Source organism: Xiphophorus maculatus, chromosome 3, assembly GCF_002775205.1.
Source record: "Xiphophorus maculatus strain JP 163 A chromosome 3, X_maculatus-5.0-male, whole genome shotgun sequence".
Taxonomy (NCBI): Eukaryota; Metazoa; Chordata; class Actinopteri; order Cyprinodontiformes; family Poeciliidae; genus Xiphophorus; species Xiphophorus maculatus.
Genome location: NC_036445.1, coordinates 16,743,986 through 16,764,366, shown reverse-complemented (window position 1 = coordinate 16,764,366; position 20,381 = coordinate 16,743,986). Strand labels below are relative to the sequence as shown.

Here is a 20,381-nt window from a genome sequence, read left to right as displayed (position 1 = left end):
CATAATGCTGAAGCATTTGACAGACAGAGCAGGTAATTGAAGAGGAAATGTCACTTGATAAGAGGCTAAAGCGTGGGATTAAATGCTACCTGTGAAATGATTTGATGTTACATCAAGTTCTTTATTACCTCTGAAAAGAGACAATGGTGACATAAATCAACTAAAACATTCTGTTATGTAAAACTTCCCTTGATCTGAGGAAGTGAAAATTAAAACGGAGGGGAAAAAAGCTACCCAAAATTAATATACACAGGGAAAAACTGGACTTGTGCATCGGTGAGAGACGGAGAAGAGGAGTGAAGCGCCATCTTCTGACAATCAGTTGAAGTATTTCTGCAGAGGGTCAGGATATCTGGATGAACCTACAAAATATAATCCAAACAGAGATTGAGGTGAATGTAAATTAAAGCTGTGACGTTCTATGAATCTCCGTTTATAATCAAGTCTGACTAGCAAAGCTGTTGTTCTGTACCAGACTGATTACTTGAATATCGGTCGTTTTGCAACCTTGGAGGAGTGTTAGAAAAGTTCAAGGACGGGTTGCAAAAAGTCGATGCCTGTGGAGGTAAAAGCAATAAAAGAATGTAGCTAAATTAAAATTCATCTTAAAGGTTCATCAAAGCATAAGATTATTGGTCAGCATACCGCAGGAATGGTCCTCAGCCTGTACTCCATCAGCGCATCTGTTAGCCTTTGTGTCACTTTCAAAACAAGCTGTGCATCATTCTCGTTCTCTATTTGGAAAGATTCCTGACGACAAAAAATAAGTTACAAAGCGCGTCCGTCTAGTTTGATTTAAGGAACACAATTCAAGATTCTCACCAAGTGTTTCAGCACTGCAGGCATGTTGCTACTCTGTGGAGCGGCTCCCAATAATCCGGGTCGATCCACTGGCTTGCTTATCGGTCTGTCCACTGAGTTTTCCTGGTACTCATTGGTATATGCTGTGTTTGAGCTTTCAACCATCGGTTCACCTCTTCCATATCCATCTTGTCCAGGACCGATACTGTTTGCGTACGGAGCTGGACCCATGCTGCTGTCAGGGAAAGCTGGTCCTGACATGTAGCCTCCATATGAGGGTTCCTCGTATTCCCCACATGGAAAACCAGGGTGAGGTCCTCCATGAGGGGCAAACTCTCCTGGAAACCTCGCGTCATGGAACCTAGGGCCTGTTAATTACATGATGAATGTTAATTACGCATTAATATGACCACAAAGTGTCAGTTCAGCATATTTGTGGAAATCTGAAACATCCTTCAAGAAAGAAGACCTTACAGTTGCATCTAAAGAATCATCACAAAAAGTGACATTTTAGTTAGTCAAAAGACAAAGGGAAAGGCATATTCACTCATTCATCATTTGCCCACAGTGATATTTTCAGTGTTTTTTAAAAAAATATGTCAATTTTCATTGCGCATTGCCAACAAAGATTCAATCTAGAAATGTGTTATGGTCGACACAGAACCGCTGACTTGACAAGTTGTTTTTTGTGTTTTTTTTCCCTAAGCAGTCAATGGAATGTTTCACGGGAAGGGAACGTCATCCAAGATTAATGCTAAAGAACTTGGGTATTCAGAGTGCTGTCTTTAAGAATATACACAGAAAGTTCAGTGGAAGGAAAACATGCACATGCAACAGGATAACTTCAGCCTTGTGAGGATTGTGACGTGAAGCCAAATTCAGAGTTTGTGGAAGATAAACTAGGAGAGGACTTTTCCTGGAGTCAGTTTTTCTAGAACCACCGCAACGTTCATACTCCTTGTGTTAAGCCACTTCTGATCCAGACATCTCATCAAAAGCATTTTCGCCTAGCTAAGGCGAAAAGGAGCTGAGCTGTTGCTCAATTATCCTCTTTTTTTTTTAAACTATCCTTACAAAAAAATCTCAAGTTGCTTGGTGTTCAGTTTGAAGTAAAACGCAGACAGTGAGCCGTCTCCGCTGCTCCAATGTGATTTATCGAACCAAAGCTACCAGGAAGTTAACTTAATGCTTCCCCCTGCTGGCACGGTTTATGGAGATGCCAAGTTAATTTTCTATCATGACTTGGCACAGTCCCACAATGCTGATTGTATTAATATCTGCTTTGGTTACCATGGTGACCTGAGCTCGACTGGCCAGAAAACCGGACTGAAACTCCACAGAGTTTCATTAAATAAGTTGAGATCCTGTGAAGAGAGAATCGAGATGCAAGTCCAAACATGTTTGTTTTTCTTCAATATTACCCATAAAATGAATCTATATTGGAAATGTCCTACATCATGTAAATAGTTTGTTAAATCATCAAAATGGCTGATTTGATCTTCTATTAAATGTTTTATTAATTAAACTGAATAAGTGATGCGTTTTAATATATAATCTGTCAGAAGAGGGTGAGAGCGTCAGCTCAGCATAATTGTGGAAAGGATATCAACAGAAGGGACTGAACTTCTAATCAAGAGGTTTATTAAAATACTTAAGTGTTACATTTCTTAATCTTCTGTAGGAATTCATAATTTTGTTAGAATCTATAATAAGTTTTAAATGATGATTTCTGTTTATGTAATCAAAAATGATTACATTTTTGATCCAGAGGATCCAGTCCAGAATAGATACCCGACCGTGACCCGACATGTTTTCTAGCAGTCGTTTTACTGATCAGCACTAAAAGTAAAATATAACGATCTATGTAAATACCACAAAATTTACAAATGGCCCCTAGTCAAGTTGAAGCTTATTTTATTTTTGAATGGTAATAATTTTACCATTCAATAATGGTGAAATTATTACCATTATTGTGGTAATAATGATTACCGTGATCTGAAAAGAAACATTTTAGTCACCAATGTGATAATCAGTATATTTTAAGACAATAAGGTAATTTTTGTATTCTGAAAAGTTATGTGTAGAAGTAATACAAAAGCCAGCAGAGAGGAGAATAATAGAGCCATAAGTAAAGTTAGGGGAAGACCAGAGTGAGCAAACGGGGATTTCCAAAAGCAGAAGTAAGGGTTAGTCAGAGTGATGGGAGGTGTAGTCAATGCCTTCAGTACATGCGATTTGCCAAAAAGAGAAGTTACATAATCCAAACCATAAGCTTGAAATGTAAACAGTAAAAACGGGAAAAAAAGAATTTTAGCCGAGGGCTGAAAAAAAGACAAATAGCAAAACACAGCAGTGGTGTTGGCAGAGAGAGGGAACTGGCAGCCGCTGGTGGAACTGAACGAGTTCCTGGCCGAATACAGAAGTGAAGTGAGCATAGAAAGCTCAAAACTAAAAAGCAAGGTCGTCAAAGTAAACGGACGGAAAAGCGGAAGGTGTGGGTTGCCGTCAAAAGGACGATGAGAGACACCAGGGCCAACAATGGAGACGAGCTGAAGGCCAAAATGAAAGGAACCACAAGAACCATCGCCCTCATGCCACTCTGAACTGATGCTGTCATTCGTACAATAGGAGTATTGAGTGCAAATACAGTTCAGTATTATAAATAAAATTGCTTATTATTATTAGTAGTAGTAGTAAAAGAAGACACTTTTCTGTAAGCCAGTGGTTCTATATTAAAAGTTGAAAGAAAAAAATATGACTTGGTGTGAATCTTTTTAAGCTGGGTTTTGTGGATTGTATTGTCTATAAAATAGTCACCAAAATAACAAATATAATTTATATCAATGTGTAAATGATTTGAGTTGCACTAAATTAAATTAGTGTGATAAAATAATGTGATTTTCTAGTCAATGCAAAGAGAGCTCACCAAATGGAGGACCCATTGGTCTCATTTCTTTATTTCGTGGATTAATCGGTCTGGGAACAGCAGAACCTGTGGAAAATGGTAGGAAAAAATAAATAAAATCAGAGCAGTTATTATGCTATGATGGAGCATCAGGACCATGAAAGAAAAACATTGTAGCCACAGAGAAGTAAATTTGCATCCAAAAGCTAAAATTCTATGTTAATCTTAGATATGTACAAGAAAAATATTTGATGCTCTCTGATGTCAAAAAGTAAATTTGACAGGAAAAAGTGTTTTTTTGTAATCGTCTAAATGTATAACTTTTTCATATCAGAGGAAATATGTGACATTATTGAGGAAAATTCTGAGTTTTTTGGTAGTAGTTTACGCCTCAGTGGCCTCATTCTTGGCCACTGAGGTGTAAACTACCAACCTCTGAACTTTAATACTGTTGAGGTCTGAAATCCCCATTGGTGAGTATGTAGCAAAATCACTCACGGAGTCCTTTAAATGCAAGCACTAAATAGGGCTCCTTCAGAATCACCTAAACATCAGAAGAGAAACAGAAAAATGTTAATAAATTTAAGCTACTTCCAAAAAAACAACATTTATTTATTCAGAATTTAAACAATGCTTTGCTCTCCCATAAATATCAGAAAATGACTCATTATTGAGTTAAAAATTAAATAGTTCTGGACCAGACAGATAAAACTGGGTCTTTTTGAACTTGTAATTGTAATAAGTTTATTACGTACCCTGATTTGCCCCCTCCCCTCTGCTTTTTCCACCTCTGCAGCAGCAACTTTAATTGCCTTTCTGACTGTAGGGTCCTTGACGCCATCTTCCTCTTCCCAGATAACCTTATCAGGGTGAGTTTTTTTCTGTTGCAAGCCAAAAAAAAAAAGAACAAAAATACTTGCTTCAGGGTTTATTTTGAACAAAGGCCCTGTGGCTGAATGGGAGACCAGCCGTACTCACCATGTATCTGAAGCTGTGTTTCCAGCCTTTGACATGATCAACCATGTCATGCTGCACACGGGACAGGGAACACAGCTTGCACTGGTAATGCGGTTGGACCAATTTACTGGGGCTGCGGTATTCCCAGACGTACTGAAGACCTGCAGACATCAAGTCATTACTGAGGCTTCATTTATTTGTAATTTGAAATGAAAAATATAAAAAATAAAGATGGAAAAGTTTCAACACCCTCCAAAGATTTTTTTTTCCCCACACTTGCAAGCAAATAACTTCAGTGAATTTTATTATTACACAAAATAGTCCATAACTGTGAAGCGGAGGGAAAAGAAGAGTGTTTCCAAATAATCTGAAAGATGTGGCATGGATTTGAATCCTCCCCGTACTCCAATACTCCTTACCAAATGCTAAATGTTACTGAATTAGTTAATAGATTCTCCCTATGTAAAATTTAATCTCAGACTAAATAAAAAAAACCTCACTGTCCAGCAGGTTTTGGATATTTTCCTGCTCCTACATATCCAACTTAAATTAATTAAGTAATGCAATCATTTGCATTAAAACATTACATCCAAAACATTAAAGACGGTGGGGTTTGAGAACTAGCATCCAGAGCCACTGCTCTAGTCACGTTGTAATTTTTGGACTACATGCAAAATGCTGCAGGAAGAAAAGTAACTCTGCTCATGACCGTGAACATATCGCCACTTCTTGCATGATGCTGCCACCTGGTGGCGGTGTTAGTGTGGTAAATATTGAACAATGCTACTATTTATCTTGGAATTTTGAGCTTGAATATGAATGTGCTGAATATATTAGACTATTTTTTTAATCATGAAAATTATGCATTTTTATATAAATATATAAAATCTTAATAAAACAGACATAACTAATGATTGCAACATGTTCTTACCGACGATGCTGTCTGTGATGTCCTTCAACACTTTGCTCAGAGAGGGGACAGAAAGGAAAGCATGGCCTTTGGAGAACACTGGAGAAAATACAGCAGTGATTAGCACAACAACTTCACTATAATCGAAGAACAAAATCACTTCAGATTTCTTGCCAAACGCAAAACTGCAGCCAAAATTGCAGCAACGGTTACACTGATGGAGTCTGTTGTGTTGTTGCAAAAATTGCAACAACTGATGACCAGCGAGCTCATCTCCTGATTAACCGAACACCATCAGACATCCCTGCATCTTATTGAAATCTGGGAGGAATAGGAGAAGCTCTTAGCCAACCCTCACATATTTCCCCACCGGTCTGCAGGAGACTGCAGATGCAGTGCCTGCCGCTGCGCTCGGCACCACAAGATTCACCGCTGTGCCACAGAAACGAAGCACCTGGTGAAGTATGAAGTGTAAACACTGTACTTGGCAATGTTTAAAAATTAAACATCCAACAAATGTGATGCTGCAGTATCACAGGAGAATGTGTTGCAATGTCTATTAGTGTTCAGAACCTTTTTACAATCTAAACTGGTCACCCGTTGCAACAGAAAGGAAACCAAACACTGGGTTAAAACTGTGTAAGGGCACCAAGAGAGTCCCCTGGTCACTGAGAGGGGGCAGGTGGATCACTGCCTGGTGAACGAGTCACTCACCATTCAAGACATGAACCACAGCGACCCAAGACCTCCAGCTTCAACTCTCAGCACAGGAAGTGGTGCCGTGTGTAAAAACACTTACCTATGTCAGCAGAATGCAGAGGCTGCTTTTTCTGTCAGCGTGGAGGGAATAAACCCACAAGGAGGAGAGAGACACACACAGGAATTAGTGACAGGGTGACACTTGGCAGAGGACAGGACACCTCGTCCACGTCCGCCGCACCATTCAGAGCCGCTTGTTTACTTCATTCTCCACGAGCCCCGCGTCACGCAGAGACAGCCACGGGAATGAGTTTATCTGGGCTCTGAAAAGTGTCATCGAGTGATGAGGACTCATCAGATGAGAGCAGCAACAATAAGTTACTGGTTTTATAGGGGACATGAGGATAACCACAGTTCAAAATACGCAAACGTCTGCTGCAGCCAGGTAACAGAGCACCGAGGTGAAGACCTGCCCGCTCTTCTGACCAGACGGACGTATTCATGAACAGTGGATCAACTTTTGGAAACAAAACAAAATGCAAAAATAAGCTCAGTTCCTCTCATAGAGCAACTGATATGAACGGTAACACAATTACTATTATTATTACTGCCCACTAGAATTAAAATAACTGAAAAAATAAAAAAATCAACATTCTGTAGAATGTGTCTCACTGTTTACACAAATATTTAGTTGGAAAAAAAGGGTGAAAAGATACACCCCAAGAATAAAAATTCCAGTGTGCCAGAAAGTAAAGTTGAACATTTTTTAAAAAGATATCAAAAAGCAGGCAAATACTCATGTCATTAAATCATGAGCTGTATATTTCATTCTGACTCAACTTATGATCTAAATTAAAGTAGGACTGAACACAAACTGGGCAGCTGACAAGAGTTTATCTCTTCATAGTAATGCTCTGCGCTTACTACGAAGCGCAGAGCAGCTGGATCAGCAGCTGGACTTTTAAAGCTCCCGATAACAAGCAGAGCCAGCCCAGCGCCGGTCCCTGCACAGTGATTCATCGAGAGCTCGACGCCTGTGTGTGCACTGCATGATGCTGCCGCAGCAGCGGCTCATGACAGCAGCAGCAGCACATGCACCCTTGGCCTGTATGGTGCCAGAGATTCACCACTGTCACCCAGGAAGGACTGAAGGCTGAGCCAACAAACCTATGAGGTTAGTGAAGCTCTCTTATTTTAAAGTTCAGTGGGAGTCCATCCCACCGTAAAGCAGGAAGCAGGGTGAGGCGGTGATTTCCTTGAATATGGAGATGGGTCCTTTTTTTAAAAAAGGAGTTCATTGTTCTTTAGATATTTTTTCTATTGTCTTGATCTCTAATCTTAATCTACTGTAGAAGAGGTTAGCCAGTTTGCCAGAAGTAAACCAATTTGATTATACTGAAAAGCTTGGGATGATTTACAAAACTCTAAACTTGTGTAGTTTGTTTTTTAAATTAGAGTTAAAAATAATAATAATAAAATAATAATAATAAAAAAGGAAGTTATTTTATATCTCTTTACTGCCATGCACCTTTTTCTTTTTCTTTGGATACGGTGGCCCGTGATTCGGGGCAGGTTGTTCTTCTGTAGGTATAGCCGGAGCCTCCACCTCAAAAGTCTCCATAGTTTCACCACTGCAACATAAAAAAAAAACCGTGTTTTCCAAAATGAAATAAAACATGCAAATATTGAAAATATTAACTACATGAACTTTATCCACGAGCCGCTAGCATGTATTGTTTTGGTAAACTAACTGATTCAACGAAGGTAACCAAATAACTTTCCCCATGTAAAGAAGTATTGGAAATATATATCAGAAAAAAAGCGGGTCAACGACGGTTGTATTTATTTAATTGTATATTAAGCATGTTTATTTTAGTGTATTTTTGCAAGAGAGCAGGCCTAGCTTACCGTTCCTTATGTCCGTTTTTCTAAAGAAAGGCAATGATTGATAATAAATTCTTATCGTGATAAAAAGCTACAACTCGCTTAGATTTCCATCACGCAAACAACATTACACAAACATTAATACCTTAGATTTAATTGCAAGACCCTTGCAGGCCGCCTGGACTGTTTGGTTTCGGAATAAAATGGGCACTCCGAGAAGGAGATAGGCTGACAAGTATTTATCCGTGTAAAAAAGGGAAAAAAAGAGAAAAAAAATGTTTAACTGCTTTGACTTCATAAATAGACTTTTAATAAATACTTACATATATGTATCTGTTGAATATGACTAATGTTTACATTTTAATCTTTTGTAGTAGAATAATAAATAGAACACTGTTATTATTTACGAGGCACTTGTGCGGACAGCTATATGGTGCATTTATTTTTAATACCGGAGCGTACCGTACTGGAATCCAGACGTGAACTTTTATCATTATTTGCATTGATAACGCCCCTAATTTAATCTTTATTTAAGCTTTTAAAAAGTATATTAATTGAATAATTTCCAAATTAAAAATCTCACACATTATCGAATTACCAAGGTGTTATTTTAGCTTTAGCTCCGTTAGCTCCGCACCCCTTCAGTCCAACACATCGAACTGGCAGTGTTAATAAACACGAATGCTTTGAATTGGAGGACCCAGTGAACAACCAAGACGAAAGTGTATACGTCTTTTTATATAAAATTATAGCCGTAAACAAGGCGGCTATGTGTTTAGCATAACTGAATGTTTGATGACGTGAGAAGATCTGACGGTTGAAGCCAAGCGTTTCTTTTTTACTGTGGTAAGTTAAAATCAGGTGACACCCATGCTTGATCCTGTAGGATGTACGTGAAAGGTAAGTTAGCCACATGATAGCAGTGCAGCCGCTCCGACCTTTCATTGTTAGTGTTTACCATTCAGATTTGGGCTATTTTTACATCCCTGCAAGCGATAAGGTTATCTTCTATCTCATGCTAAATGCACATATTAATTCCGTTTAACTTTGTGTTACAGAAATTCTAAGTGTCCACAAAGATGAAGGCCAAAAAGAAGAAGAGGCAGGACGATTTCCAAAAAGTTAAGCTTAAAGTGGGAAAGAAGAAGCCCAGGGCTGATAATGCCACCAACACTAACTTCCGTACAAGAGGAATCTGTCTGCCTGACCAGTTAAAGAGAGACACAAGCGGCCCCACAACTCACAGACAGCTGGGCATTAATGTAAGTTCTGCAGAACTCCAAAACAAACCTTATATTTACATTGGATTTCAAAAGTATTCGCACCTTTTGAACTCTGTCACGTTTTTCCATTGCACAGACAAACCTCAGTGTAATTGTGTTGGGATTTAATGCTTTAGAGCATCAGAATTTAAAATTATAATAAACTTTTCAAAATATTAATGGATTTAGCTTTAATTCTTTTTTTTTTAATATATATCCAGGAGCTCCTGTCTCAGCTGCATCATTACAGTGCCAATGTGAAACACAGTGCCTTGTTGGGGTTGAAAGAGCTGCTGTCTCTGAGTCCTTCTCTGTTGGAACAACATCTTTCACGCCTGCTCTCCGAAGTGGCAGCTGTTCTATCCGACAAGGATGGAAATGTTCGCGTGGCAGCAACCCGGGCTCTCAGGTCCGAAAAGCACCCCATTTTCAAAAATGATGCAGGTTTTTAGATCTTAAATAAAAACACAGTCTCTAAAACTTGTTGCAGGTTCATTGCACAGTCTGTGCCGGCAGAACAAGTGGCTCCGTTCTTCCCACTTCTCAGCGCTCACCTGACCTGCGCTATGACCCATATCGAGCCAGGCATCCAAGGGGACGCCATGAATGTCCTGGACATCTTCCTGGAGCATTACCCCTCTCTGCTGGCCTCTCGACCCGTGGTGCTCCTCACCAACTTCCTGGAGCTGATCTCTCACAGGCAGAACTCTGGAGGAGCCAGAAAGACTCAGGACGCCAGGGGCCGAACCTGGACACTCTCAGTCCACCCAGACAGGAGAGTGACCAGCCAGCAGTGGCGTCTCTCTGTTCTTCTTAGGTAACTGTCTGCTGACATGGTTAAAAAATTTAAGTAGTAAAAAGATTTTTTAGAATAAAAGCCTTGTTTGTTTAATTTCGTCATGTTTCAGGCTTGGAAACTTTCTGCAAGCGATTGTTGAGGAAAGACCAACGGAGGAGGGCGACTTGTCTATGCGAACCGAAGGAGTGTTTGGTTCAAGTGGGATGAGCCGTCTTACCCCTCTGAATCTGAACTGGGAGGAGCTAACTTACAAAAAGATTGACGTTAAGGTGTATGAAAACTCTGGTGCCACCCCAACTCCCCACTCCACCTTTAAACTCAGGTATGATGTCATTCAGGAAGAAAACAATCTCATCACTCTATGTATGAGTGTAAAATCTAAGTCTGGTTTTCTTCTAAAACTAACTGCTTAGACCTGAGATGGACCCTGGCGGCCTGGGAAGCAAGGGTCTGGACTCGGCCGAGACCGTTCAGAGTTTCGCAGGCACACTCGTGCCTCTGCTGCTGGAGGTTTGGGTGGAAGCCTGCGCCGGAGACTGCTCCTGGAACAGCACCGAGGGCGCCCACCTGCTCACACCTGACGCCACGTCCGTAATGTTCCAGGTCTTATCTATTCTCCAGCTGCTGAGGAAACTGCCCACCCACCGTGAGAACAAGGAGGCACTGGTGAGATGAGATATGCACTTTGTAGTTCTGTCTTTGTTTGTGTTCAAGTAATTTATTATGCAACAAAAGAATAACAGAAGCCATTGCTCTTGGTCAGGATGCTTGGTTTCGTAAGGAATATCTGGAAGACTTTAAGCAACACTTCATGAAGAACTTTCCATATGGTCTACGGGACACACCGAAACATAAGAAGAAAGTTGATCTCAAGAGGTAAGAATCTAGGTTCAATCCCAAAAATGCCCATATTATTTTTGCATCTTTCAGTGATAGATGCTTTTAAATCAGACGTTTCATTATTTCAAATCAGACTGGAACCTAACAGAGAGCTTTTTAAAACGAGCTCTGCTTTTTCTCGACTAATTTTCTGTAGTCGGATATCAGTAGATGTTTGAATTTGCCGACACTTTACTTTCCTCTCTGCAGGAGCAAACAGACAGCGGCCGTCCCTTCTTCCACCGTAGAGCCCCTGGCATTAAACATCACGCTCTGCCAGGTCATGGTGTCTCTCAGCCAGAAGCAGGGCCTCGGTCACGAGGCAGACGGGGACTGGCTGTCACCACTGAGGGCTTTTGTTCGGGACACCCTGGGGAACGGTGTGAAGCTGAGCTACAGGCAGCTACACATGCTGCTGCGCACCGTGTGGAAGATGGTGCTCACGCAGCAGAGCCGAGGTAAGCATGCGCATGATTTCATCAACGCAGAGGCGTGAGCTTAATGCGACTACAAGAGTCCATCGTAGGCGGCGTGGCCGTATGTGTCACGCTCACCCTGGTAAACTGTAGTAGACATTTAACAAACCAAATAAAGGTGTCTTAAAGACTGAGGGTTGTAGATTTTAAAGTCAGTTTGGATGCCAAAAAAGAAATTCAGTAAGTTAAATGGCCCTCCAGCACAATACCGTTAGTATTTTTTCACTGAAAAAATACTAATTTAGAAATGGGAACTGTGGAGGCTGACATTAGTGTTTGGGGACGTCTGTGCTTGCCGCTGCATGTTTTGCATTGAGATGGTATTTTAGCCTTGCATAGCTTTGGATAGATAATTTTTGAAACAAAAATTAACCCTTAGTGGGCCAAAAGAAGCAGCTTTGTTATCCACCAATGTTTGTCGCTTGTGTGTCGGATTTATGGGTGAATTAGAAACTCACGAATGCAAAGGTTCAGACTGTGAAGTTTTGTCTTGAAACAAAAAAGTAATTAACTGCTTTAAAATTTTAATGTTAAAATCTATAGAGTTAATTAGCGCATTAGACCTAAATTGACCCTAAATAAGGCCAAAGAAGGTGTCAGAACATTATAAAAATGGCTAAGGAAACAAACATGAGGATGAAAAATTGGGCATAAATCAAGAAATTTTGTATCTGGAAATTTTTTAAGTATGAAAATGTGTCTAAACAAGATAAAATAATCAGTTTTATTAAAATAATTAGCCTGAAAACCCGTGCTCTGTGTTGTTTTTGTGCAGCAGTGACAGAGGAGCTGCTGGCGGCTGTTTACATCTACTATAAGCAGAAGAACCTGCCGCTGCAGACGAGATCGCTGCTGCTCTCCTTCTACAGCAAACTCTACCTGCAGGAGCAAGAACACACACACATTGCCAGGTAACCAGAGAAGATGTCAACACCGCAGATCATCTGCTCAAGTCTGATTTATGTAGTGGAGTTGATGTGAACGTGTCATCTGTCCATCTCTGCCTGAAGGAGCAAGGTGTTGTGTCGATGGCTGGCCTCTCTTCCTGTTCAGTTGTCCCAGCTGGGCCACCGTAACCCAGCTCTGTCTGCTCAGCTGATCGTTTCCATCCATGCTGCAGCTTCCCGAGGAAACAAAGAGCTTCTCAACAGTCTGCAGACATACGCATGCAGGCTCTACGGTGAGATCACCTGTTATGATGATTATGGGAACGTTGGAGACGACTCTGAAATAGCATTCGATGTTTTCCCAAACACTGAAATCTATAATCATACTGAACTGCAGCCAATCTGCTTCTTTTCAGCCGCTTGCAAATTACTTCTGTAATTTTGATTTTAATGTTTTTCAGGTCTGAACAAGTATAGGGGAAATTAGTTTGAATAAATGTCTATATCTAAGGCAGATATTTGTCTTCTTAATTTTCTCTTCTTTCCTCTAAAAGACAAAAACCTAAAAATGTTTTTTACATTTAAGTTTTGTTTTTCAGTTTAAGAGACATGCTTTGATTTTCACATAATGTGGATAAAATTTGAACATTTTATCCAGCAAAATTTATTTCTTTGGTTTAGTGACTGACTCGTTTTTTTGTTTGTTTGCTTTTTTTTATAGGGGCAATTTTAGTTCTTTTTTTGACTTTAGAGAACTTTAAACTCAGGTTGTGATGGAGCTGCCGGTTTTAATTTTGGTTCGGTTTAAGCAACCCTACCTACAGATAAGAAGTGATTACTATTCAAGTAGTTAGAGGATGAGATTTTCTTTTCAAATGTTCAGAATTAAATAAAACTCAAGAAAAAAGCCTGACATTTTAGTTCAAATATATAATCAAGTAAAAAAAATTGCATGAACAAAGACAGTCTGATGTTCCTGCAGACTCCACTGGCCACAGTCTGCTTGGTCCAGGTTAAAGTTCATGAAAGGACAGTTAGGAAAACACTGAACAGTACGGCTTGTTTGGATCATGCAGAGGTTTCTTTACTTGTCCATTAAGATATCTAATATGGGAACTTCTGGGTCTGTGATGGATCATAAATTGGTCTGAAAATCCCATTGAACTGTGGCAATATTAGAACATTGAAGACTATAGCTACCGTTTCATTTTTGTGAATGAAGTTGCAACATTGCATACTCAGCCATATGCCTTCTCTCATCAGTTTTTTTTTTTAAGAATGAAAGCTTTATTTTTGCAGTTATCATGAAAATGTCTACAGACATTATTTGTCCCCCAGGGGGCGGTATTACTCCACACATTAAACTTCAGACTGCTTGCATATTGAAGTTACGGCGTGTTCATGTGCGCAGCTCAGAGGATGAGTAGATAGTGAGGCGGACGTGTGACACACACACACAGAGCCAAAGGGAGGAGGGGGTCCGACAGAGCGCAGTCCTCCATCACAAGACTCCTTTTGTCTGAGATCTTTTGACATCAGCATGTGCGTCAGAGAAACAAACCAACACACACACACAATTACACATAGAAATTATCTGCACCCTTACAGTAGAAGTTTTTCTGTTCTTTTTGTTTTTGTTTTTCACAATAAATGAATAATCCAATTATCACTGTTTTGTAAACCTCTGAGAGTGCACCATGTTAAAAAAACATTGTTCGTCTGTGTGAAGATCCTCAGGACGGAGTTGTGGTGCTGCTACCAGCAGAGTCCCAGCAGCGAATGGTGCAGCTGCTCTACTTTCTCCCCAAAATGCCCCAGCCTCTGCTGGCCAATCTGAGCGGCTGCTGCACCGCCGGACGCATCTCTGCGACCCTCGCCGCCTCCCTCATCCGTATCCTACACTTTAGGTGAGCGTCCAACCTGAGCTGTTCAGTGATGCATTTTAAATCACATTGCCACTACAGTATCTTGTAGAAACGACAATATTTTCACATTTTATGTTTGCACTGCAAATTGAAATGTTTTTTATTTGGATTTTACGCATCAGACCAACATAAACTATTGCATGATTGCGAAATATGATCAGAATTTTTCTGTAGAGGCTGCAGAGATCCACAGCTCAGGTGGGAGAGTCTTTGAAAAGGAAAAAAGTTGGTCTACAAATCAGAGCTTTATGGACGAGTGGCAAAACGAAAGCCTGCGTTGAGAGAAAACGATAAGAGGTCCAGTTTGTAGTTTATCACCAGACGTGTCAGGGACACAGCAGACACGTGGGAGAAGGTGCTCTGGTCAGATGAGACAAAAATGAGTCTTTTTTCCCCCCATTAATCTTTGTGAGTAAGCTCTGGCTCAGACTGAATGGAGAGCCTCTGTTGAACATTCGTTTTCAAGTCCTGCCACAGATTCTGTTAAATTTTGGCACTGCTTGCATTTTTATTCAACCCCTTTATTCTGACACCCCTAACTGAAACGCAGTTCAGCCAGCTTTCTTCAGGAGTCACCTGATTGGTCAATAAAGTCCACCTGTATGCAGTTATATATGTGGTGGAAAACTGACCCAGCACATCACCCTGGAAATTAAGACTAAAACAATTAATCTGATTAATCATGACTAATTGATTATAGAAATAATCATCAACTAGTAATTGATAAATCAGTAAATAGAATGTTCAGACTCAAAAAAGGCTATTTGCTAAAAGAACAAGACACCCAGATCAGTAACTAAACCAATACTGTACAAAAAAATACATATTTTGCATTTAAACCTTCTTAGTTTATAGATATGTTCTACCCAGAATTCCTGCAAGATATATAGTTTTAGCTTTACTTGGTTCAAATTCTGAATTAAGCTAATTTTTCTCTCTAATTACTAATTAGTTACCGTAATTGAAAAAATAGTCAACCGATCAACCCTGTACTCTAATAATGTGAAGTGAAGCGGAGTGGTTTATTTAAGTATTTATGTCGTTTTTTTTATTTAGTTACATATTCATCCTTTGCTAAATAAAGAAAGACTGGCATTTCTTTTTAGGCAATAAAATGTTTTTGTTATTTAGAAAAAAGAATTTAAATATTTGTTTATTTACATTTTTAAATATTTTTATTATTGTATAAAATAAGCTTAAATGGTTCAATGAAAAATCTGCAGACTGTTCCACTTTTAAATCCAATTAATTGTCAGAATATCCGATTATTAAAGTAAATACCATCCCCACAGTGAAACAAGGTGGTGGCAGGATCGCGATGTGGGGATAGTTTTATTAAGGAAGATGGTCGTGTGTGTGTGAGTGAAAATCAAGGACTAAATCCAATTAGGAATTTGTAGCGAGATTTTCTCTTGAGATAGACCAAAGAAGAATCAGAACATTTTCAGTCTCTAAATGTGCAAAACTGGTAGAGACATAAACCAAAAGTATTTACAGTTGTAATTATAGTAAAAGGTTTTACTTGGAAAAATGTTGAAAGCCAGGTATATACAACTTATATTTACTACTATGTGTCGGACCGCCACATAAGATCCCAATAAAAGTTCTCGGTTCTGTGGTGATAAAATGTAAAAACGTTTGAATCCCAGGGGGGGCAAACGCAAAATCACCGGCCACCACAAGATGGCAGTATAGTGCTTTCACTGTCCATCAAATCTCTTAACTGCATCTTTTTCTCTTCAGGTGCAAATTTCCCATTTATTTTACATTCAACATAGTAATCAGCATAGAAGCGAGTTCTTGCAGCAGCTCACCTTTGCCTGCCATGTTGATTCTGACCTGTTTTGCCCCCGGTGTCAGTGGGCCAGTGTTACACAAATTTTGAGCGGTGAGATTGTAGCGTTCACATGGGATGGGATGTGTGCATAATGGATTTGATACAAAGAGTTCTTTGGGAGGCTGGAATGCAGCATCGTCATGGAGTACTGAGTGCACTGCCTGCATGTGCCTCCCAGGCTTTCTAAAACACACACAGTTATTCACACACATTTCCTGTGTGCATCCTCCCTGAGGACAAGGAGCCATTTTTCATAACTGTGTTTACGTGCGTTTTTGGCTCTGATAAATATTTTTGCTCTTATGAAACTGATAATTTCTAGACGTGATTAAAAGAGGAAGAGCATATTCAGTTTTTTTCTGAAAGAAGCTGCATAACTTTGCGAGTGCTGTGTTCTGTGAAAACAGACTGTTCAGTATTTATTGTTTAGGACGCTATCTGATTTTGCTCCTCAGGTCCTCTCTCAGCGGCTGGTCGGTCGGGAGCCAGGAAGCAGCTCTGCAGGACGTCGACTACATCAGCTTCCTGTTCTCGACCCTGGCGGGCTTCTCGTCCGAACACCTCGCCGCCCTGCAGGACGATGAGACCGCCCTGCTGCCCTCCTCGCTCTCCCCCCTCTGCCTCTACCAAACGCCGCTGGAGCAGTTCACACACCACTGGGATGTTGTCGAGGTGCGAACTCTCCCCTCGCCAGTCGGCGTCGTGCACATAGTGAAACCGCCACGGATGCGGTTCTGAAAATTGTTAAGTTTTGATATTCTGGACACAGCTGTGGTCTTTCAGTCCCCCCCTGGTCTCTCTCTGTCCCCCACAAAGAGCTCAGAGGAAAGAAGTTTTATCACTGCGCTCCTGCTGAGAGGGGACCCTTTATCATGTTGCGCAGGTTGGAGATGCGCGGTTATCAGGCGTAGTCGATATGCACAAATGGTAATGAGAGCCTGTGGCATGATGGTAGAGTGACATTTCTGCACAGAAATTACCACTAACCTAACTGCGCCCTGGGGCAAGTGTGTGTGAGCTGGTCGGGGGGGCTTATAATCACTAATTCAGCCTCCTCAATTAAAGCCTCAGATCCCTCTTCTCTCATCTTCCTGTCTGAGTCAATCACAGCCGAAGCGGGGGGCGGGGGACACGCGATGGCAGCGTTACGAAACGGACCGTGTCAGGTCTGGTTCGGCTAATGAGACGGGATTGTTTTTAATGACGGGTGGGGGGTGGATGCCGACAGGTGCAGCGTTCAGACACGCAGGCTCTCGCACCTCAATTTGATAAAAGGTAATGAGAAATTTGATTTGGATTTTCAAGTTAATGAAGAAAAGCAAAGTCTTATTTTTCACTCTTAAAAAGTTTGGCAGCAAGAAGGCCTGAAATTATTTCAAACAGGTGGAGAGTAACGCAAGGCAAAGCTGGCCGTCATTAGGCAGCTGTTTAATTGTTCAAACATCATTACTTGATTCATCTTTCCTGCAAACATGGATGAATAGGAACAACATGTTGGTTTTGGACACACGGTGGCTTTCAAAAGGCTAAAAATCCAAAGAACATGATCAGTTGTTTTCAAAACTTTCGCACCTTATAGGTGATAATTATCCAGTGACCTTCAACAAAAAAAGAAAATATGTTGGAAGGAAACCAGGCTGTCTTGTGTATTCTTAAAAAGTTTTAATGTGTCTAAAATTAAGACATTGAAATGTTTTAAATTGATTAAAGAAAATGTAAGTTGGTTTTACATATGACAATCTAATTCTCAAGTTTTGATTTAACCGCTCAAGTAACAAATGCTTAAATTTTGGTCCCCAATCAGATCGAGTGTATTGGACTATCTGGTGTGACAACACCTAATGTCTACTGTACACTGAACATCGTTGGCTCTACATTAGCAAAAAACTTCACTGTAAATGGTGTAAATATGTTTGGTCCACAGGAGGTGTGTCACTCTCTGGAAACCATCGGATCAAAGTCGCAATGCTTTGACATTCTGCAAAATGGCATCTTCAGATACCTGGTAGGGGTTCAAACATCTGCTTTGCTACCATAAGAACAGTTCAGTTCAGTCTATGCCTGTTTATCTCTGTGTGCTCTGAATTTCTAATCAAGACCTTATTATTATTATTTTTTGTCTTAGATGAAGTTGGAGGTTGTTCCTGACAGCATGGCAGCTGGGCTGCTGAGAGCCGTTTCCAGACTATTAGACCTGTCCATCCTGCCCGCCGAGCAGGTGCTGCGTTTCCTGTCCCAGTGCTGCCTCAGCCTGCTGGTGCTGCTGGTCATCATGCAGCAGCACGCCCCCACTGAAACCAACCACAAAAGGTGCATTCTGGGGGACAACACGGCAAGTTTGCTGCTTAGAGAGATTCCCAGGGTTCCTATCACAGCTCATTTCGCAGTTCATTTCTGGAGTCTTGAGTGGCAAAACTTAGAAATACAGAAGTTCAGTAGTTAAAATACGGGATGGATGATTGGGATAGATATTTTAGATAGCACCATGTTCCATTTCTCACCAAACCTTAACTAGAGATCTAGACATGAAGTTACTTTACCGGACAGTTTTAAAGCCTCTTTGTCTTCAGGGAGGCAATCTGGAGTTCCTGTGTGACGGCACTCAGCAGCGTCCCTCGCCTGCTGCGGATCGTTCTGCAGTCGATGCACGTTGGAGACCTGAGCGCAGAGGAGCTGCCGCAGCTCGGCCAGATCCTCTCGATGCTGCTGCAGCACACGCCGCTGCACAACCAACTGATGGCCAACGCTGTGCTGCTGCAAGAGCTTATCCAGAATCTAACGGTAAACAATCTCGGCGCTCCCGTTGAACTTACTGGTAGACATGAGAGTTAGGGAGTAGACAGACTGTTTACGTTCTGCATATTTGTGTTTTTAGAGGTTTTTCCGGGGAGCGACCAGAGAGCAGTGGCTGACAGATTTGCTCTACTGTTACAGCGTCACCGTGGCTCACGGCTCCTCTGCACACCGTGGAAGCATGGGCCTCAGAGACATGTACTAACGCCATTCATTTAGCAGAGACGGAATCAAAAAACTTTTTTTTTTCTTTTTTACTCGTAGTTCACATAAACTTCATGTTTTGTTGTGCCTGTTCTGATTGTTCCCTCAGTCTTTAATGAAGCTTAGAAAACCTTTGTTTAAAAAAATAGAATAAAGGAAAATAAAAGTCGAAGTTAACCTCAGCTTTTTATTTTATCCGTCTTTTACATAGCGCTATAAGATTCAGTTTAATATTTAATTAATTTGTAAAATGACACAGCTCTGATAATGAAGGCCTAGTTCAGACATGCACGTTTCTTTGAAAGGGAAAACGTTTAAAGAACAGACCGATGTGTAGAGTGTGTGTCTGCACTGCTGCAGGTGGGCTATCTGTATGACCGGCTGTTGATAGACTACCTCATTCTCCGTAGCGAGGAAAGGTTATCTTGGTGTGTGTGTGAGTATGACAGCAATAGAGACTGAGGGGGGGCAGTGTGTATGCACTCCCTCCGTACTGGATGAAAGGTTATCTTTTACACACGCCATTTCTGTAGATTTAACCCCACCCTGTGAGGTCACGGCTCTGATGTCACATGACTTAATTTTAGAAAGCCCGGCACGTTGAGCCAACATTGTGTGCAGTAAAGTCTGACGAAGTGAGACTGACAGCCAGCTGAGAAAACAAACCGCTGCGTTGCAGAAATATTCATAACCCTGCAAGTCTTCTACCGTTTGTCAGCTTCAATCCCAACTAAAAAATTTTGCACAACTTCAAACCTTCAAGCATTGAAGGTCTTCAACTTCAGGGCCGGTGTCCCTGCGATCTCCGTGCCCTCAAGAGTCTCAAATTTATGAATCAAAAAATGAGGAATCAAAATGTCTTAAATTTATTTTACATAGATGCAAGTTGGCTTTAAATATATGAATCTCAAGTCTTAAATTTTGTCACAGCAGAACTATTTAATCTCTATGACAGTGTATTAATGCCAGTATAGATGGAAAGAAAAACGTTTTTTGGTGGAAATTTACTCATTTAAAATTGAAATTTACTCCTTTTTAAAAAATTGTTAGAAAAAAAACGTAGAAATTTTGAGATTAATCTCTGAAATTTTCAAGGAAAGAACTTGCCGTTACTCAAACTTTAGCCTGACATCAAAGTCCCAAGGAGAAAAAAAAAGAAAACA

At 40.6% G+C, this 20,381-nt stretch overlaps 2 protein-coding genes across 3 annotated transcripts; one reads left to right on the top strand and one right to left on the bottom strand.

The window, feature by feature from the left end:
- Nucleotides 1–100: 100 nt before the first annotated feature.
- On the bottom strand, nucleotides 101–8,409 carry LOC102220372. The gene is made up of 13 exons (XM_023330766.1): nucleotides 8,302–8,409; nucleotides 8,181–8,200; nucleotides 7,801–7,903; nucleotides 6,373–6,403; nucleotides 5,595–5,672; nucleotides 4,685–4,824; nucleotides 4,462–4,587; nucleotides 4,205–4,250; nucleotides 3,728–3,793; nucleotides 823–1,169; nucleotides 646–750; nucleotides 473–557; nucleotides 101–362 (listed from the first exon to the last, which is right to left on the bottom strand). Exons 3-13 carry the CDS (start codon nucleotides 7,891–7,893, stop codon nucleotides 319–321), a joined length of 1,161 nt encoding a protein of 386 aa, XP_023186534.1. The 5' UTR covers nucleotides 7,894–7,903; nucleotides 8,181–8,200; nucleotides 8,302–8,409; the 3' UTR covers nucleotides 101–318.
- Nucleotides 6,373–20,308, top strand: tex10 (testis expressed 10). Of its 2 annotated transcripts, none has more exons than XM_023330762.1 (16): nucleotides 6,373–7,446; nucleotides 9,215–9,418; nucleotides 9,640–9,827; nucleotides 9,909–10,235; nucleotides 10,327–10,539; nucleotides 10,631–10,883; nucleotides 10,981–11,093; nucleotides 11,307–11,554; nucleotides 12,348–12,483; nucleotides 12,583–12,752; nucleotides 14,189–14,366; nucleotides 16,677–16,893; nucleotides 18,146–18,226; nucleotides 18,347–18,531; nucleotides 18,792–19,002; nucleotides 19,097–20,308. In XM_023330762.1, exons 2-16 carry the CDS (start codon nucleotides 9,236–9,238, stop codon nucleotides 19,217–19,219), a joined length of 2,826 nt encoding a protein of 941 aa, XP_023186530.1. In that variant the 5' UTR covers nucleotides 6,373–7,446; nucleotides 9,215–9,235; the 3' UTR covers nucleotides 19,220–20,308. The 2 variants fall into 2 exon arrangements, with proteins under 2 accessions (XP_023186530.1, XP_023186529.1); XM_023330761.1 differs by lacking the exon at nucleotides 6,373–7,446 and adding an exon at nucleotides 8,780–9,002.
- The last annotated feature ends 73 nt before the right edge of the window (nucleotides 20,309–20,381 follow it).